The sequence below is a fragment of the Clavelina lepadiformis genome, chromosome 4, assembly GCF_947623445.1.
Source record: "Clavelina lepadiformis chromosome 4, kaClaLepa1.1, whole genome shotgun sequence".
In the NCBI taxonomy this organism is placed as follows: domain Eukaryota; kingdom Metazoa; phylum Chordata; class Ascidiacea; order Aplousobranchia; family Clavelinidae; genus Clavelina; species Clavelina lepadiformis.
Window position 1 is genome coordinate 15,594,426 of NC_135243.1, and position 19,255 is coordinate 15,613,680.

Genomic DNA, 19,255 nt, shown 5'->3' on the forward strand with positions numbered 1-19,255 from the left:
CTGGAGTCATGTTAGCGTCTGAGGTTACGGCCTTGGCCTAACAAATCATACAGCAAAAACTAGAGCTTTATATTATATGAAGCTTGATGCTCAAATTATTTTTTTATACTTATGACTTAGACCAGGGGTGGGCAAATTTATTCAATGAAAGAGTCACTTGCGGAAAAATATAAACACCAGCGAGCCGCAAAATCAATAATGATTGTCAATCTGGTTATTATACTATTAGTAGTCATTTTGGGATATTACATTTTAACTAAAAGACCCATAAAAACATGTTGGTGAGGTGCTTTTTGACAACCTTTGCAATAGAGTATAGAATCTATACCTGAAAACAATGTCGGAATCGATGTCTAGCGTTACGTCATAAACGAAATGCTGGCCTACATAAAGAAAAACTACACAGAAACTTTCATAAACGGTACTCCTGGTAGCCTTTACATTTTTTGGAATTTTACGATTCGACTAGAAGAGCCACAAAAAACATGCCGGAGAGCCGCATGCGGCTCGCGAGCCGCAGTTTGCCCACGTCTGACTTAGACAAACAACAAAAATACTACCGACAACATGTAAAGTCGGTTCGTAACCGAAGACGCGAAGTTCACCTAATAGCCTGGGTTAAAGTCATGTGAATTCAGCCGCCAAAAAAACTTACCCGGGAAATTGTTTTCGATCTCTATGTCGCTCTGCACATGGAAGCGGGGATGTGCTTAAATGATTTATTGTTTGTGAAGAAATTTTATTTTTTTAAAGGTGTTTGTATTTGTTGCATTGCGTTTGTCTAGTTTAAGAAGATTTGAGCAACTTTTTATATGAGATTATTTAAATAACTTTTATTTTAATGCTACTCATCATTAAAAGTGTCGTTTTTGCTTTCGTACTTAAATTTAAAAAGTATACATGTTTCAGTGTTTTCGGTTTCTTTTTCTTATTTTAGTTTCTATCTAGTTTACATTTAAGTTTGGTATAAAAAGTGAAATAAACCAAGGTTGGTTTGCAATAAGCTGAAGCAGAAATGTAGGCTATGTCGCTTATTCAGCTATAGGTATCATCAGATAATAGAATAAAGTATAAAGCACAACATTTATAAAAGTCCAAGTTCTTATATTCCATATGTAGCTACAATTTTATTACGTATTAGAAGAATTTCCTTCCAAGTTATTTCTAGATGTTTTCCAAACAAACAGCAAATCACGAATCTCTCCCAAAACCAAAAGTATTTTATCATGTTCAGTCAAACGTACATAGGCTACTTTATTTGTGGCATAACCAATTACAAATCACGTGAATGCAATGCATCATAGAAAGATATAGTTTCCAACCGATGGCATTTTGAGAGCAAGATTACGTCAGCAGAGAATAGTAAACAAGCAAACGTGTGGTCATCGCTATAGGCCTACTATTGTTATTTTACATGCTACTTCCACCACAACCACTTGAAAAGTTGGCTGCTTCACTACAGGCTTCACACTTCAATTGGACAAACTGTCTTATAGCCACGTAATCCTACATGATGCGCAAATTTTGTTGCGAAAAACTGTTTATAGTTTGGCCGACATATTGAGCTGGGCATTAACTGTATATCGGGTTAAAACCGATCTAAGGTTGCTATAAATGTTTATTTAATTTACATTTATTAATTCTAACTTAAACTTTGTAGAAAGCTTTTTATAATTTGTTGGGTAATTTTTCGGTTAAGGCTTCATACATGATGTCCCATGTTGGTTTACTGTAGTTGTTCAAAATGGGGAAAGGCCATTTTTATTTGAGGTAGGCCTACAGTATAGGGTCTCAGTGAAATTGTATAACGTGGTGTGTTCAAAAACACTCACAAAGATATAATTGATTATACAAATGACTAATTTAATGCTAAGACTGGTCTTAATATAAAACCACTTAGTCATGACAAGGCGCCAGTCGCAATTATTAAATCATCCACTTAGAAACCATTTAGTGAAAGCAAATTATACTAGAATTTATTTTTTTATAAAAAAACAAGTGTTCAAAGTTGTAAAAAAAAACTTAGAATTCGGTCCTTGTGCAAAAGCAGTGCGTTATCTTTTTTTAGCGGTAGAAACGTTGTTTAAGGCGTTAAAACGATGTTTTAGGCAAAAAACTGCACGTTTCACGAGTGAAATAGAAATAAAAATAATTTCGGCAAGAGTGCGTACGCCGTCAGAGCCATTCGTCTAGATGTAGGGCAATACTTTGACACAGCACTCCGTTCTTACGACGAAAGGCAATTCGGACTCTCAATGTGGTTAGTGTACAGACCACTGTCAGTAACATTGTACATAGCCTACTGATGCGCGTGATTGACAGCTTCGTGTACATAGTCCATGTCTATGCAACAATTAAACGAAGGAATAACTTTGAAACCATTTATTTTAATAGACTATGATGAATTTCATTCTTTCAAAGATTGTTGTATGCTGCCCAACACTTTGACCAGATTCGACCACTTCGTATAAGCCGAAGTATGATGAATTCGAGTGTATTATTTTTTATTAAAATGTAACGCAGTGTCGCATGGAGAGTTGTAAACCTGACCTATTTTGAGAGCGTAACATCTCACAACGTGATATCGCAATTTTTATCAGGCAAAAACGGAGGGCGGTGGTAACCCTCTTCTGTAATGTGGCATGTTTAAAGAGTCTGTGATAATCACGATGAAACACAGAGTACCTGACACGACGGGTACATGCGATGTTTTCAATCGGTTTTCAACTCCATTTTTAACACATACGGTGTGTTCCCAGTTAACAAGTGCACAACCGATCCGACCCGATCCGATCCTGTTTTCAGCGCACAGCTCCGCTCAAACTTGACCGATGGAAACAACCTTACTATTGTTGAATTTGGGAAGAAATTTTCCCAGTGACTATGGCAATCATTTTTGGCAAACTCCAACACAGTGCTGTCCAGTGAGTCGTAAACTTGATAGATATCGAGATCATAAACCTCACCACACGGTGTCGTAATATTTATCGTATAACAGCGGAGATCCGCAGATTTTCCTCTACTTTGTTGTTTTTGATTATTTTTTTATTGATTATTGTTTTTAGATATACCACTTTGATTGCACTTTGAACGAACGTTGTTATTTGGCTTGTGGCGTTTGTTGGAAGCCACCCAATTGAGGTTCCTTTTTTTTCTGACGCTAATTTTGGCCTTACAAGGTGGTAACATTTCAGTCCAACTTTGAGGGGGTTAAGGTTAGGAAAGGGTGTAAATTTTTTCGCAGGTTAAAGGCTACGGTGATGATGTCATTTTAACGTCACAAAAGTTTTGGTTTGTTTTTCTTAAAGTAATTTTTTAAATGCTAAAAAACGAGTTTTTTTCATGGGGATTTCCCTTAGAATTTGATCAAATAAGATAGTAATTTTGTGGGACCGACGTCACTTGTTTTTCACCCCTCGATACGATGAATTCGTAATTTAGTAACTGTCAGTTAGTTATGCGGTTGTGTATGAGACCCTGCTTCTTATTTAAGTTCAGTACAGTTTTTGTGTTACTAGGCCTAACGTAGTTATTGTCAATGTTTATTTTGTAGGATTTAGGCAATTATGGCAGAGAGAAGTGCAGCAAGTTCTGCTGAAATATTGACTGATTCAAAAGTTGCATTTAATCAACTATGCCATCTATTCGAAATTATGCACAAGGCTAAAAGTTAGTGGAAAAACATTCATTTTGAAAATGATTTTTTGTTAAACAGTTTGTTAAATACCAGTACCAGTAGCTTTAAACATTTAATAATAGGCTGCCATTATTTCACCGGAAAAAAATCGTGCATTCAAAGCTCTTTTTCCCAGTTTTTTGTTAACCTAACGTAAATTCTATAACATAGTAACCTAAACCTAACCTAAATCTTTCTTTCAGTCAATCTAATTCCAATTAAACTAACTAACTAAACTAACTAAACATTGTTGCTATTTCACTGGAAAAAAATTGTACGTTTAAAGCTATATTTTATGGTTTCTTAACTGTTATAATGTAGTAATCTAAACCTAACCTAAATCTTCCTTTTAATCTAAGTTTAACTTCAATTAAACCATAATTAACTTATGGACGTTTTGCATACCAATTTTCCTAACCTAGCTGCCTGCTTATAACTGTGACCTACTTTCGGTGAAATAGTCACTATCTTAATAATATATATCGTAGCTTATTCTATTACTCATAGAATCATGCCTTAAATTAAATCTAGGTTATGTGACAAAAACATTGAGTTTGAAACCTTTTGCTTCATTTACGCCAGAAGTTTATAATCATGCTGTATTACGCACATGTATGATCTACCAGTTCATTTTTGCTTATAATGCTTTTCAAATGATACTTTAATTAACCATTAACAGGGTTGGGACGAAAATAAAATTACTTGATCTGGTCAAGTCCCAATCTTTATCATTAAGATTCAGCTGGGAATTAGGACTCGGTACGTGATCATGTGATCTTGCATGTTGAAGGTAAAAGTGGTAAAACGCATTTACAAGCAATAAAACTTAGCTTTTCATACTTAAATCATTTTGCATTACAAATCAATGCATCACTATCTGGTTATCAGTTTCCACCTAACGTTACAGAATCTCAATTTAGAAACTGCAAGATTGGCGGCAACTTAGGCAGTGCCACGTCCGGACTTTGGCAAGATGCTGAGTATTTGAAATCCTAAGATGCGTTACAACACGTCGTTTTGTGTAAAACAAGTTTTTCTGAATTAAAATTTTAACAATCTCCGACTGGTTTCTTAAATTTTTAATGTAAGAACAAAGCTTTTTTATTGAAATCGCTTTGTAGCCCATAACATCTAAATTATTTACGGTATAAAGTCCTGTTTAAGCATAAAATATTTGTACATTTTTACTAAATAAAACCGTTTGGAAATGCCTTTAAGCACAACAAAACTCATAATTTTTTGGCTTAGGCAAAGTCTCCAAAGTAAAAACTTTTTTGTTCATCAATGGACACCTTTAATGTGGGTTAAAAATTATGCCATGAAATATTACGATTGTGTATACATGCTCCTTGACACTGCGAACCCGGTTAACAACATGCTGCATGTCCTTATTTTGAACCCTGCAACTTGCAGCGCATTCTACGTTAGAAACGTGTTTTTTTCTTTTTGCTTCTTCTCCAGCTTGTTTTACTATTTTATCTACTTGGTGAGCATTATGTTATCTGCGCAAAGCACTTCGAAAGAAAGATGTCAAATTAACCACTAACTAAACAGATAACCGTGTTGTAAAATACGATTTATCTCATCCAGTTTTATTTTGTCTGTTTTACTTCACTTTTGAAGACATGGTAATCTGGCACAGTTAAAAATCTTTCTGATTTCATATTGTTTGGTGCAAGTTTCCATTGCTAATGCTATGCTATGCACAGCAATATGATTGTTTTTTTCTAAAAAGTTCATAGCGAAATAACAATGCAGGGTCTAGTATAACCATGATATGCTTCGTGCAGGGATAGATTAAACTACATTCCTGCGGAGTTTCTGTTTATATTACCATGATCATTTTAAAAAAGGAAGAAAAATCAATCAACGTGAAACACTCAAAGCCTGAATAAGTAACCATAATAAACCATTTACATCTTTTTGTGAAGGAATTAAATCAAATGGTAAGTTGCAGAAACTTTCATCCTGCCAAACCTAAACATTATTATGCTAAGAATACTGCGTTGTAAATAAGGAACTTTAATGTCGGCCGACAGCAATTTAATTACGTTACCGGTCAACAAATTTCAACAACACAACATACAGACTTTCACTTCAAATTTTGTTATTTTTAGGATGCAGAGGTGCACTGTTTATCGTACCCATGGTAATTCAACTGATTAGACATAAAATGTTATAATAAAATAAAATGGCCCCCTCCCATTGTTTGGCTTGATATTTTTGTCTTGAAAAGGGGCTTATACATGGTTAAATACATGTTTCATATCGTATTCAATTAAATAACTTTTGCCGAATACGAAGACAATTACTCGGACTCGGCACTATAAGACATAGATTTCCCTGGGATCACTTGGAGATTTTAAAATTTAGTTGTAAGGTTGCTGAAATCGCTTTCAAACCCAAACACACAATCCGTAAGACATTAAAAGAATACCGACAGATATAAAAATACACGATATGGTATTGTTATTTGTACTGACACTTAGACAATGTGGTGATGTGTAATGATGACAGAAATTTTAGACGGAAATGTAATTCAGCATTAATGACGCCTGCTCTTGTTCTGTGGTGCTAGTCAGCAGTTCCAAGCTTGGACAATCTAAAAAAAATTCAAAAAACCAAATAACAAAGGTAAATGTCAGTCAAAACTTGCACAAAGGCTGGCTTGGTAACCATTGCTTGAGCGATGATTATTAAGCCATACAAAGATTTCCGTCGGCCCAAGGATAAAGATTGTGATATCATACCAACACATATACTCGAAGCTAAATAAAAAATTGTGTAATATACATTAGGATTGCTCATATTTAGGTCGTCTTAAAAATACAAGTTAAATAGACTTATCGCATTCTGTATCAACCAAAACTAAATTTGCAAAAAAAGTTTTAACTTTCTGATCATGCTAATGAGCCCCAAGAGTTTTTTCTTAAAATAGCTAAATTTGGGAAATCTCCCAAGCCAAAATATTGAAAACCTTAGATTCAAAAGCGCTTTGAGGAAGTTAAAATAATTTTTGTTTAATGTTCTTGTTATGTTTAATGTTTATTACTTCCCGCTGCGACATTGCATTTGGGTATTATTGCTTGTAAACCATAGTTTCATTAGCATCGCTCTTGAGTTCTTAATTGTTTTTTCTCCAAGCATGATTTTTACCTTCGTGCGTTTTTACCTTTATGTTAATTTGTAACTGTGATAGTTGTTTTTTATTTTGTAACCCAGCAATTGATTGAGGTTTTTGGCAAAACTCATCCATCTGAGCTGCAAAGGACCAAACATTTTTTTTTTTATGGCTATGCGGCTATAGGTTTGAACTCTGTTTATAGCAGCTTTCACTATTACAGTATAACCAAAATGGTCTGGTCCTATTGTGGTTTTATTAAACAGCTTTACTATATTCCTATTGTATTGTCATGCCGATTGTATACTGACTATTTTTCCTGCTTAGCATCATGAATAGAATGTTCATTTACATGTACTTTCATATTTTCTTAAATACAGACAACAGCATTCGGAAGCAGCAGTTTAATGATTTTGTTAATCGATGGAAGAAAATTCAGCATAGCTCAACTTCAGTGAAGTCAAACTCTTTTTTTCCTGCTTTTCGTCTAATTTTGCCACAGCTTGACAAAGAAAGACTATCGTATGGTGTTAAGGTACATTTCTAACACTAAGCAACTGAAAAGTATACTTCGCCCAGCTGTCCCAAACCACCGGTCACGAACCAGTACAGGATCGGTTGTTACAAGGTCTCGAGAAAGCTCATTCAAAATGGCGGCATTTAGCTAGAAAGAAGTGTTTCACACTTGATATCGCTGGCCTTGAAATGCTGCAATTATCGCCAAAATTGTTGTGAGAGTTTAAAAGCAAAACAGTGATCAATCTAATATGGAACTGTGGTGATGTAACCGTGACGCGACAGTTAATCGAACGACAGTTTATCAAACGACAATTAATCGGACGACAGTTTATCGAATGACAATTAATCGAACGACAGCTGATCGAACCGACAGTTTATCGAATCGACTGGGTTAGGGTTAGGATTTATCGTTCGGTAAATAGTCGTTCGATCAACTGTAGGTTCGATTAGGGTTAGGATTTATAGTTCGATAAATTGTCGTTCGATAAACTGTCGGTTCGATTAATTGTCGTTCGATAAACTGTCGTAGTACCTGATGTAACACAGATGCGGCATTATTGTTTTGCGAAGACATGTCAGTTGGTCACTTGTTGCAATTCAATTACCAGTGTAGGCTACAAAGTTTTTTGCACGCTTCATTAGAAATATATTATTGGCTGCCCCATAAGTGTCTTTGTGTAGCATTAAAGAACATAGGTATGTTTTTGTGTGTGTTTATTCTGAAACCCTATACAGGCTATTCGTAGCTGAAAATGTGGATGAATTGTGATAAGACATTATGCTCGCAATTCTTTTCGTTTTAAGTCTAACGATGTACAATGAAGTATGTTATTCCGATAGCTGGTCTTTGAGACTATTTCAGACAAAAACCGGTCGGTTCAGCAAAAAAAGTTGGGAATTGCCGATATAGCCTAGTTGTTGTGGATGGCATACTGTATAAATACATATACTTTTCAGTTTGTTTTAATGCTAGAAGTATTGTTAGTAAATTTTGGTGTAAATATACATTGTTAATCTGCAGTTTGTTATCAATATGAAAATGTAGTCATAAAGCAGTGATTCTCAATCTGTGAGCCGCAGTACGCTACTATGCTGCAAAAGTTTTTTGTGATAAACGCCTTGAAAAGTATGCCCAGTTTATTATCTTTTTCAGCATATTTGTTAACTTTCTTCGTTAAAGTGGTTACTTTAACGTAAGGTTTCGAATTCGGAAAAGGATTTAATTTTTTTTACAGGGTATGATAAATTCTTGCAAAATCACTATTATTTTCAATTTTTCCTTTATTAGAGAATTAGTAGTTAAGCATTAACTACCTATATTTTTAAGCACAATTTTCACTGATTCTTCTAGTACTGGTGTATGAAAATTAAAGCATCGAGACACTCATCATTCACTTTGTTTCTGATTTTCGAGACAAATAGTCTCATTTCTAAAAAAGCAATTTCTTGTTCGACTGACATGGGCTTGACGGTAATGAAACTAATCAATTGTTTGATCACAAATGCAAAAAATGTCATGATTAATTCACCTTGACCGACATGAAAGTGTTTCGTTTAGAACTTTAGACTGTGGAGGGCTGCAAGTGGGACATAGAATATCTTGATTTGTTTATAAAATAAAAAACTCAGCTTTGGAAACACTAAGTTTATAAATAGCTTATAATACCGAACCTTTGTGCTTTCAGTTTCAAAAAGTGAAGTGTACCCATGAAAAACGGAGGCTTTGTTAGTGTGCTATATGCTACAAAAGATTGAGAGCCACTGTCACAAAGAGCTACTAGAGTACATGTATTGCAATTTTAATGCTTTATGCTAGATATAATTTTCTTATGTAGGAAATGTTGTTGGCAAAATTGTACATAGATGTTCTTGGTTTGTCTAAATCAGGACAAGATGCAAAAAAGTTGCTGGAGTATCGAAATCCAAAGCGAAATTCTGTTTCAGCAGGTTAATTACATCATATTATGGGTTTTGTTTTGTAAGGCATTACCAACGGAACATCTTTAAGTGTCACTAGCACAGTAGTGCTATTTGTTGACTTTAATGTATTTGTACGAATGTTGAAGTTTTTCTAAAATCTAATTCTTCATAGCAAAGCAAATTCTCCACAAAATATGGGTAGCATCATATTACATTTCAGGTGGTGTTGCCTAATTCTGATAACACCGGCCTATCGTACATTGCAAAAAAATTATGGTCTTACGATAGGAAATTCAGTTTGTAAATATTTATTTCACAGTGTTTACTGTTGTAACTATTGCTGTGTATTTGCAAGGATATCTGTGTTTTTTGCAGGTGACTTTGCTGAAATTGCATTTCGTCATGTTCTGTCAAAGCGCTGCATCAGTGATGGTAAATTAACAATAGCTGAAATCAACCAATTTCTTGATGACCTTGCCAAATACAACAATGAAAAGAGAAAGGATATGGTAAAGCTATTCTTATTTTTCAGTAGTGTATTTGTATGTTACATTATTACTTAGTGTAGTGGTTTTCAAAAGGTGAGGTGCAAGAGTGTGGTACGTGCTTTTCAATTACGATGTGTCTGTAACAATTTTTAGCAAAAATATTTGTCAAGTAGTCTTCAATTACTTTAATTTTTAAATGTTTAAGCCTGTCCCAGTGTTTGCATATAAAACACTGGTTTTATGGGGTAAGATAAAAATTCATATAAAGCCAAGAAATCAATGACATTGTTGCGACATAATAATCCATATCAAAATTATTTTAGGTACGAAGGCAGAATACATGGTAGCATAGAGTGTTTACTTTTTTGGCCATATTTTTAAGTAGGTTACACATGATGAACTAAGTTCAAACTTGCAAAATCTTGTGTTGACTATTTAAAAGTTTTCCCTTAAATAGCTATCATATATTTTGCCTCTTTATTATGTACTGAGGCTAATGCGGTTAATGCCTCCATCAACTTTACATATATCATTTTAAGTAGTTTATTATGTAGTTGGAGGTTCCAATCTTTTTCTATTTCGCACTGCACAAAATAGGTTGCCAAATGCCATGCCATGATGCACCGCATTGTTTATCATAGGCAATCAGATAAGATACAGATAAAGCAGTATGTCAAGTTCTATTAATTATGCATGTGCAAAGTCAGTGAACCTTTAACTATGGTTCATTTGCGAAATATTAAACTGCTTTAGGAAATGGTGACACAGGCATTTGATGGCAAAAAATCATTACACATTTAATATAAACCTTGGTTAATAAGTGATTGCTTTTCAGTTTCACGCAACACCACAACGCTAGGCGAAAAAAGATTTGTAATGCATTTTTAATTGTTCAACAAATGTTGATGTCTTTAGTTGTTAATGTTTTATCTCCTTTAACGAAAGTTTAGCACCAGATCACAACAATTTTCTGTTATGTCTTCGCGCAGTAGTATTTCATTAACTGGCATGCTGGATGAGTATTGTTTCAATTTTCATATAGAGATTATAAAGCGTAGCAATATATATGCTTGTCTATGGAAAGTATAAGTATAGCCGAACACAACTTTTGGAATTTTTTATTTATCGAGACCCGCAGACTCAAAAATGCTATCTGTAGTTGTTGTAAAATGAAAAAGACTACGAAATCCTGGTTTGGAGAATATACAGTAAAAAGTGTAAAGTATTCCATGCTCGTAGATGTTCTTGTGCTATAGGTCCCACACCAGTTTAATCTGGCCCTGCACTGGTTTAATTTTAGGCTTAGTACTAATTACTATTTTGGTATCTATGCACAGTTTAAGATGTGTATAAAACTGTATATAGTTATTCAAAATAATGCATTTTTTCTGTTTTAGGTGAAGAAGACTTTGTTAAATCTTATCCAAAAGACATCTTCAATTGAACAAAAATGGTTAATTCGGATTATGTTAAAAGATACAAAACTTAAGTTAGGTCACAAAATTATGTTAAAAGTGTTTCATCCTGATGCTGAAGAAGTCTACAACATTACAACTAGTCTAAGGCAGGTGTGTTCGTGGTTCACATATACAGTGCTTCTTCGATTATATTCGTACCTTGTTTAACTGGCATTCAATTATCCAATTCTCTGGTGAAATGGCTTTATGACATAACAATACAGTAAAACAAATTATGAAGCCTTTTGCAGCTACAACTATACAGTGTGTCTGATATGGTCTATTTTCATCAATGTTACTGTACTTACTCTGAGAATTTTGGGATGGATTCATATTCTAACGGCAACGTAAAACATAAAAGATTAGTTTTATGTCTTAAATATAAAATTTCAATTTTCTCTTTTTTGCTCATCTGTTCAAATTTCAGAAACACTGTCCCAACTTGATCAGATAACTAAAGAAGCAATATACAAAGTCTACTAATTTTAGTACTCTAGTACATGTACATAGTTTAAAAAACATTGGAGTACCAAGTAGTTGGCATACCCGAGTACCTTGTTGTAATATAAAAGTTTAATTTGCGATTAAAACCCTTTTTTTTGCTTCTATGTTAAATTTAATAGTACTATAGGACCGTAACTCTCATTTAAAAGTTATGTCCGTCCTGTGGCCCAGTTTTTGCAGCCTGAGGTTTTCGTTATGTAATGACAACTACACTTTTATAAGATAATTCAATTTAAACTTTAATTCGATTCACCTGCCATTCTCATTAATAACATCCAAACAGATGTGGCCACATTAAACTTCTACAGGTTGTGTTAAGGACTCTCGTATCTCATATATTGCTAAGTGGCATTATAGGCGTTGTGTTTGTGGTACTTTCCAGAAATGTTGCGGCAAGCGAGTTGCTCCAACGAGATGCTCAAATATTGTATAAGTATTTATAAAATTGTTTTAGTTAGAGCAATGATTTTCTCATCTACTCTGTGTTAAACTTTATCAAGAATGATGTCATTTTAGGTCCATTAAAGCATTTCGGTTTGATATCATAGTTCGTTTAAAGTGTAATGACACCTTACGAAACCCCACCCAAGAAAATTTCCTGTGTATGCCATTGCTTGTGTAATATTATCCAAAATTTGCTAAATAGCACAATTAAACGTTTGCATTAATCATGATATATTTCTAAAGCCTATGCATTCATTTTTGCTAACTGAGTCCTGTACTGATGTAGAGTATAATACAATTTGTAACTTATACTCGATTTTATCCAATTTACTTCGTGATATAGTTTTTATTGTGATTCAGATCAGATTTTTTGAAAACTGCTTAACTTGCTTTGTAAAGTTTTGCTTGTGAATCCTCATAAATTTTTCATACTCTTGTTTTATCTTTTGTGTTATAAAACCTTTATTCTAATTCCAAGTTTTAACCAATTACTATTTGATCTGATCTATTTGTAAGCCATTGTTATTAAACTTATTATCAACAAAACTATTTTTTGAATTTAGGTTTGTGAGCGTTTGCCTGATATAGATGTTTGTCTGTCTGACGCCGAAATCGAGCTTTTCCAACCTTTTCGGCCCATGTTGGCACTAAATGCTAAACTGGAGGAGGTAACGTTCCAAGTTTTCTCTTATATCCTTGTTTTTTATATTGTAAACTCTTATACAGTATACATCATACATATGTAATTTATTAGTATGGTATTGTCTAATGTCACATGTATTGATGATCTTTCAAATTCATTACATTTAATCACAAATATGTATATGATTTTAGATTGAAAAACTTATGGATTATAAACCATTTTTAATTGAAATAAAATATGACGGTGAGCGTAGCCAAGTTCATAAAGATGGCAAACAGTACAAGTATTTCTCAAGAAATGGCAAAGAATATTCTACTGTCTTTGGTAAAACTTATGATTAAAGTTCGATTTTCTTTTCTTTACATATATCTGTGGTCCTTAGCTTAGATTATTTCATTTTGGTACAGTACTTACGACTTTGTCTTGCATTATATATCCTTAACACAGTGTTGTCGTCAAATTAACATGATATTATAACAACTAAGAGCACAGTCACGGAAAAAGAAAGATTTTAATTACCTCATATGATCATGTTACTCATGTGTACCACGAGAAACGTTATGATCGTGTACACTTGTGATTTTTACTTCTGTTTAAAATAAGTTCATGCCCAGCGGGAAAAAAACCGTGCCTTTGATAATATTATTAATGGGTTGCTAACGATGATGTAAACCTTTCCAGCTGTCTGTTTCAGTTGGCAGTTTTCTGATGTACAAGAACATTGTACATTTAGGGTTATAGTTATTAGTTAGGTCTGATGCGTGTGTTAGGAAGAAACGACAGCCTGGGATTGAAAACTTGTGGTAATGCTTAACTAGGCTTTGTTATTTTTGCCAAAAATCTTATAGTTTATTCACCAGGATGCCAAAAGTAAGTAGGAAGAAACCAATGAACACGGTTAATAGCAGATTTACATGTCACAATTAGAATTATTTTTCAGAGTCATTTTAATAATCGCTGTACAAACTTCCCAAACTATCAAGTTCTGATAGTCCGCAATTTCTTACACTCTGTGTATGTGCAAGAGTATACAAAAAACATTCTCAACATCAGTATGATAGCGCGAAATAGATACATTTACAAATATACCATTGAAATTTTGTCAGCCTCTTCAAATGTTTTTATAGGTGAAACCCCCTACAAAGGTACTATAACCCCATATATACATGATTGTTTTTCTGCTGAAGTACAATCATGTATTTTAGATGGTGAAATGATGGGCTATCACTCAGAAATGAAGATATTTATGCAGAAAGGAGCTCAGTAAGTTTTCTTACAGTCTTTTCAACATCAAGTATCTAAATTAGTTATTGTTTCATTTGATCATTTTCTCCATGTGATTGTTTCCAATAGGTTCGATATAAAACATGTCACAGAGGATTCCGAGCTACAGCCATGTCTTGTTGTATTTGACTTGTTATATCTAAATGGAAAACGTTTGACGTCTCTCAGCCAAACTGAAAGACATGAAAAGCTGCGCAGTGTCATAAACCCTGTTGAGGGTAGATTGCAGTTTTCTGAGGATAAGCAAGCCAGTTTAAACCAAGATGTATGTTCAGTATTTCTTTTTCTGTGGTTAAAATGAATTAGAAATAATTACTAAACGCACCCAAAGTCATTTTGTGTCCACTACGTTTTATGTCGTTATTATAATTTTTGATGCATTTACTTTGCAAGACATTTGCGTTTAAACTATTGTGTTTTATTATTCCTAGGTAGTTAGGTATTTGAATGATGCTATTGACAGACGTGAAGAGGGAATTATCGTGAAACATCCAGAAGCTAAATATGCTCCCAATAAAAGAAAGGGAAGTGGTTGGCTTAAAATCAAACCGGAGTATACACTCGGTGTTGTTGATGATTTGGATCTTGTAATAATTGGTCAGTTGCAAACATTAAGAAACAAGTCAAGTTTAAACAAGTAGTTATTTTTAATATTTTCTGTGTATATGCAGGTGGTAGTTTTGGTTCTGGAAGACGTGGAAATTTTTTATCAACGTTTCTGCTTGGTGTAGCAGTCAAAGATAGTAATAATAAACCACCAGATGGAGCCATTGTTTTTAAATCATTATGTAGAGTTGGGTCTGGTTACACTGATAAACAACTCCTTGAAGTAATTAGTAACTTTTTAAAATTAAAACAGTCATTCATCGTCAACTTGTCTGATACTATTAAACATTATATTAATCACATTTCTTCCATGTTTACAGATCATAGATAAATTGAAGCCCAATATGAAAGTATTTAACAAGAAGAAGATACCAGATTGGATGAAGGTTACAAAAGAGAAACCTGACGTGTACATTCATCCAAAGGATTCCCTCGTGGTTCAAGTATGGGTGCCATCAATACAGTATCTTCAATAAACATAGTTAAAATGCTTCTGGTATGTTGTGGTAGATTTTCCTGGAGGTCATTGTGTATCAAAGTACTTTAATTCAGTAAATTTTGTTTTTTTAATTTTCCTAAAATACTTTAGATACGGGCAAGCGAGATTATTCCATCAACTTCGTATGCAGCAGGTTGCACATTGCGATTCCCGAGACTGGTTGCTGTTCGAAACGACAAGGACTTTGTAGATGCTTTGGATACCTCGCAACTGGAAGATCTTAAAAATATAGCTGACGGTACTTTAGTACACATATAAGGACTTATATTCTGTATCTGGAGATCATATTTTCATAATCTCTGATGACAAAAAATTGTTTACAGGAAAACTTGCTGCTCGTCACGCAGATCTGCCCAGTGAAGGATCGCCACCTGAGAAGAAAAGGAAAGTAAAGACAGAGGCACCATCCACCATATCGATAAAATATTTGGGTTGGTTATTCTTGTAATTGCATGTGAGAAAAAGACACAATATTTTTACTTGATACATATGGACGATACGATATTTTCAACCCACACAAAACTAGGGTGCTCGCCTGTGTTGCTTGTTTGTCAGACAATGCCAACGGTGATGTTTGTATTGTGGGTGCCGGGTAAATAAAACAATATTCGGGGTAATGCTGCAAACCATAAAATGTAGATATTATCACATAGTGTTTTTAGATGGTGTAGGGCAGGGGTGTCCAACCTGCGGCCCGCCTGAGATTTTTGTGCGGCCCGCTAGTCATTTTCACTCCAAAAGTATGTACTTTATGTACCCATTTTTCTTGAAATTTAATAGGTTCTGCGGCCCATTGAATTATTTCAAGTGACAATGCGGCCCACTTTAATAAAAGGTTGGACATCCCTGATGTAGGGTGTAGGTTTCCAGTTGCTTTTGTTATGATTTAAGAGCTTAATTTTAAAATTGATTTTCTCTGAGATTATAATGATTCTTTTATCTTTGTTTTTGATAAATACAATATTTCACCTGGGTCGTTTTTTTTGTTTTAAAGTCTTAGTAACTCATAATTTGTATTTGTCATGTAGGCGTTGATCTATCATCTGTCGAACAAACTTCGTCTTCGTTTCAGGGCAGGGTATTCTGCATTTTAACCGGCTCAAAAGACCACGATAAGCAGGTTAAATTATGACTGCGGTACACAAGTGTATCCAAAAAGTAAACTTGTGTGACCACTTTTTTATTTGTATGGTGTATGGGCCGCTGCAAATAACTTTTAGCGATTGTGAAAGCGTTATCCCAAACTTGCAACTCATTGCTCGTTTTTACAGAACCTTGAAAAGCGAGTTGTTGAACACGGTGGTAATATTGTGCAAAATCCTGTTTCTGATACATTTTGCGTTGTGGCGAGAGACGAACGGAACATCAAAGTGAAAAACGTTATCAAATGTGGAAAATATAATGTAGTCAAGTAAGTTTTCTTTGGTTAGATGTGTTTATTTTATCCCAGTTTTTGTTGCACGTAGACGCGTGTGCTATCTTCACTTTATCACGTTGCCTTTGCAGAATCGATTGGTTAATAGGTTGTCTTAAGAAGGGTATGATTGTTCCGTGGGAACCGCAAGATATGCTGCATGCAACAGCATCAACTGAATTGCACTTTAAGCAAAAGTATGACAAATATGGAGATGATTTTTTAAAGGTATTATTGTGTTCATTCTATTCATATCGAACTTACTTTTTGGCAATAGCTGAAGATCACCAATTATGATATCTTTGCAACAGCCTTAAGCACACAAAGCTTAGAATTGAAATGACTTCAGTGATAACGAGTAACTCTATACAGAAATTTCTATACCAACCTGGCACTAAATAAGGCTATCGTATTTCTCGATAAACTGTAGCAGGCAGTATCCTGATTGCAGCCTGATGTATTACAAAATGCTTTGTGTGCGTAGGATTTGACGTCGGACACTTTGAAAGAGATATTCCAAAAAATAAGTGATGATGATGTTCTTGAAATACTTCCTAAAGAGGATGCCAAGGACCGGCATGTTGCATTGAAGCAATTTCTCACATCTGTACTTGAACGGTATGATGCTATCGTATAAGGTCTCAGATTGGACAAACACATAAACCGCCCAAGCAGTTTTATTGTTGAGCCGTTTTCTATGGGAGCCGAAACCTTGCTTGAATATAAAAGTTAATGACATTTATGCTTAAAAATATTCAGATATGAATCACGTGGATTTGCTGATCAACCAACTCTGTTGTTCCTGGGAATGAATTTCTACTTTTGCCAGAGTAATATCGATTTGACAGCGACTGAGTACGCCTCTGTTGAGGAACTCCGTGCTTTAGTAAGTAGTGCAATTAAAAACGATATTTATAAATGAAGTAGCGGTGTTTAATTTTGCTCCATAAATAGGTAGCTTTCTATGGTGGAACTATTCTTAATTCCTTGGACAACGTCACACACGTTGTTGCATCTACTTGCATTGTGGACGATAAAAATTTGCGGGATGTATTTGAATTTCGACAAAGCAAACGCCGAAAATTTTACATCGTAAATGAGAACTGGATTAAAGACTGCTTAAAACAAGGATGTATAATTTGCGAAACCAACTACCTTCTTGCCCCTATGCTGAAGTAAAATAATTTACCGCGGGTATTTGCGAGGTATAAACTGTGTGGTCTATATAATTAATAAATTATACTTTTTGAAATAATTAGACCACAACGCTTTGTTACATGTCTTTAGCACTTAGAATTCTAATCACTGTATACTACAATGTAGTTAAGCTTGTTTCGTTTCTTCCTATAGTTAGTACTGACGTGTGAATATTTTAGTCTTTTAAATTTTCGAACTGCAAACATCTGTTGTATTTTGTTAATTAAGTTTTTTTGGTAAATAAATCAAAATCACTAAAAGCTTTGACTTGACTAGTATTCGTGGAATGAAGTAATGTACAGAGTTAACTCTTGGAGTTCAAACTTGTCACCCTATTGCTTTTATAGTAGAACAATAGAGACGGTTCTGCCATCATCAACGCTGATTATTATTGAAATCAACGCTGATGTGCTTACTGTCACTGTGTATTCAGTAATTTTACTGAATCATGCAAGTTCAAAATGTCTTTCAAGATAAGCTTGATGATAGTTGTAAAACCCAGTCTCCGACATTTATACTAAAATGCGCTCATTTCTACAAGTATATACTGTACATGTTGGGAAAAGCAACTTATGATGGGACAGCGCAATAATTTTCTTCAGCCACAATGTGGCTTGAAATTGACTTGAGTTTTATGTCCATTATATTCCAACTTATTTTTGACGTATTTGCAAAACACTAGCTTACTTTGTGTTTTGAGCTATAGTATTTTAGTCGAAAGAAAATGTCCCCAAATTATAAATTTTGCTGCTAGTTTTTAGTCTGGCGTTGCATTCGATTTTCTTCAGAGTATAGAGTATAGACTAACTATAGAAGGTTGTGGATTAGTAAATGATACAGACTTGGAAGATACAGCAGTTTTTCATACAGAAACATACATATGTTACGTTTCCACACTGAGTTTTTCACCACTAGGCCTATACACCGTGCACTGTACTAGGTCTGTAGCGGCCTGGGTGGTATTTTTTAATACCATTAGGCCTACATCATTTCTTGCAAAAGTGTTTTCTATTTATTGATTGAAGTTTATGTTTTTTGCCAAACACTTAACTGTCGATTGATATTTGGAAACTTGCTATGAATAACTTCGTGTGGACACTCCTTTTAGTACGTTCCCTGATTGTTTTCCAGCATCTGTGCGGATAAGAAGTCTTTATTGGAAATGCTCGCTTCTTAATTTTAACACTGATTAATTATTATTTATATATGTCTCAATGTGTCAGCTTTAGCTATATATATCTCACATTGTGAAAATTTTGTTTAACCAGTTGCATGCATCTGCAACGACTCACAGCGTTTTTCATGTCGAACATTTTAACTCCCATCGATTTCACGTTATATTAATTCGCACTTCTACCAGCGAGCAGATTTAGTCGAGGGAATCATCGAGATAGAATGCGTTATCTGCGTGAATCATCGAAATCAACAGACGAGCTGTCTGTTTGAACTAATCATGGTGATTACAACTCAGGTATTAGACATT

The 19,255-nt window shown here is 34.3% G+C and overlaps 1 protein-coding gene across 4 annotated transcripts; it reads left to right on the plus strand.

Annotated features, from left to right (window-relative positions):
• Positions 1-3,434: 3,434 nt before the first annotated feature.
• LOC143452023 (DNA ligase 4-like) lies at positions 3,435-18,034 on the plus strand. Of its 4 annotated transcripts, XM_076952838.1 has the most exons (21): positions 3,554-3,669; positions 4,356-4,466; positions 7,178-7,332; positions 9,152-9,263; positions 9,612-9,745; positions 11,122-11,292; positions 12,693-12,797; positions 12,964-13,096; positions 13,900-14,035; positions 14,126-14,321; positions 14,488-14,653; positions 14,728-14,885; positions 14,983-15,105; positions 15,252-15,399; positions 15,485-15,592; positions 16,190-16,281; positions 16,433-16,572; positions 16,668-16,803; positions 17,060-17,193; positions 17,335-17,461; positions 17,530-18,034. In XM_076952838.1, exons 4-21 carry the CDS (start codon positions 9,155-9,157, stop codon positions 17,752-17,754), a joined length of 2,541 nt encoding a protein of 846 aa, XP_076808953.1. In that variant the 5' UTR covers positions 3,554-3,669; positions 4,356-4,466; positions 7,178-7,332; positions 9,152-9,154; the 3' UTR covers positions 17,755-18,034. The 4 variants fall into 4 exon arrangements, with proteins under 4 accessions (XP_076808951.1, XP_076808953.1, XP_076808952.1 ...); XM_076952836.1 differs by lacking the exon at positions 4,356-4,466 and having other exon boundaries at positions 3,435-3,669; XM_076952837.1 differs by lacking the exons at positions 3,554-3,669; positions 4,356-4,466 and adding an exon at positions 4,483-5,622.
• The last annotated feature ends 1,221 nt before the right edge of the window (positions 18,035-19,255 follow it).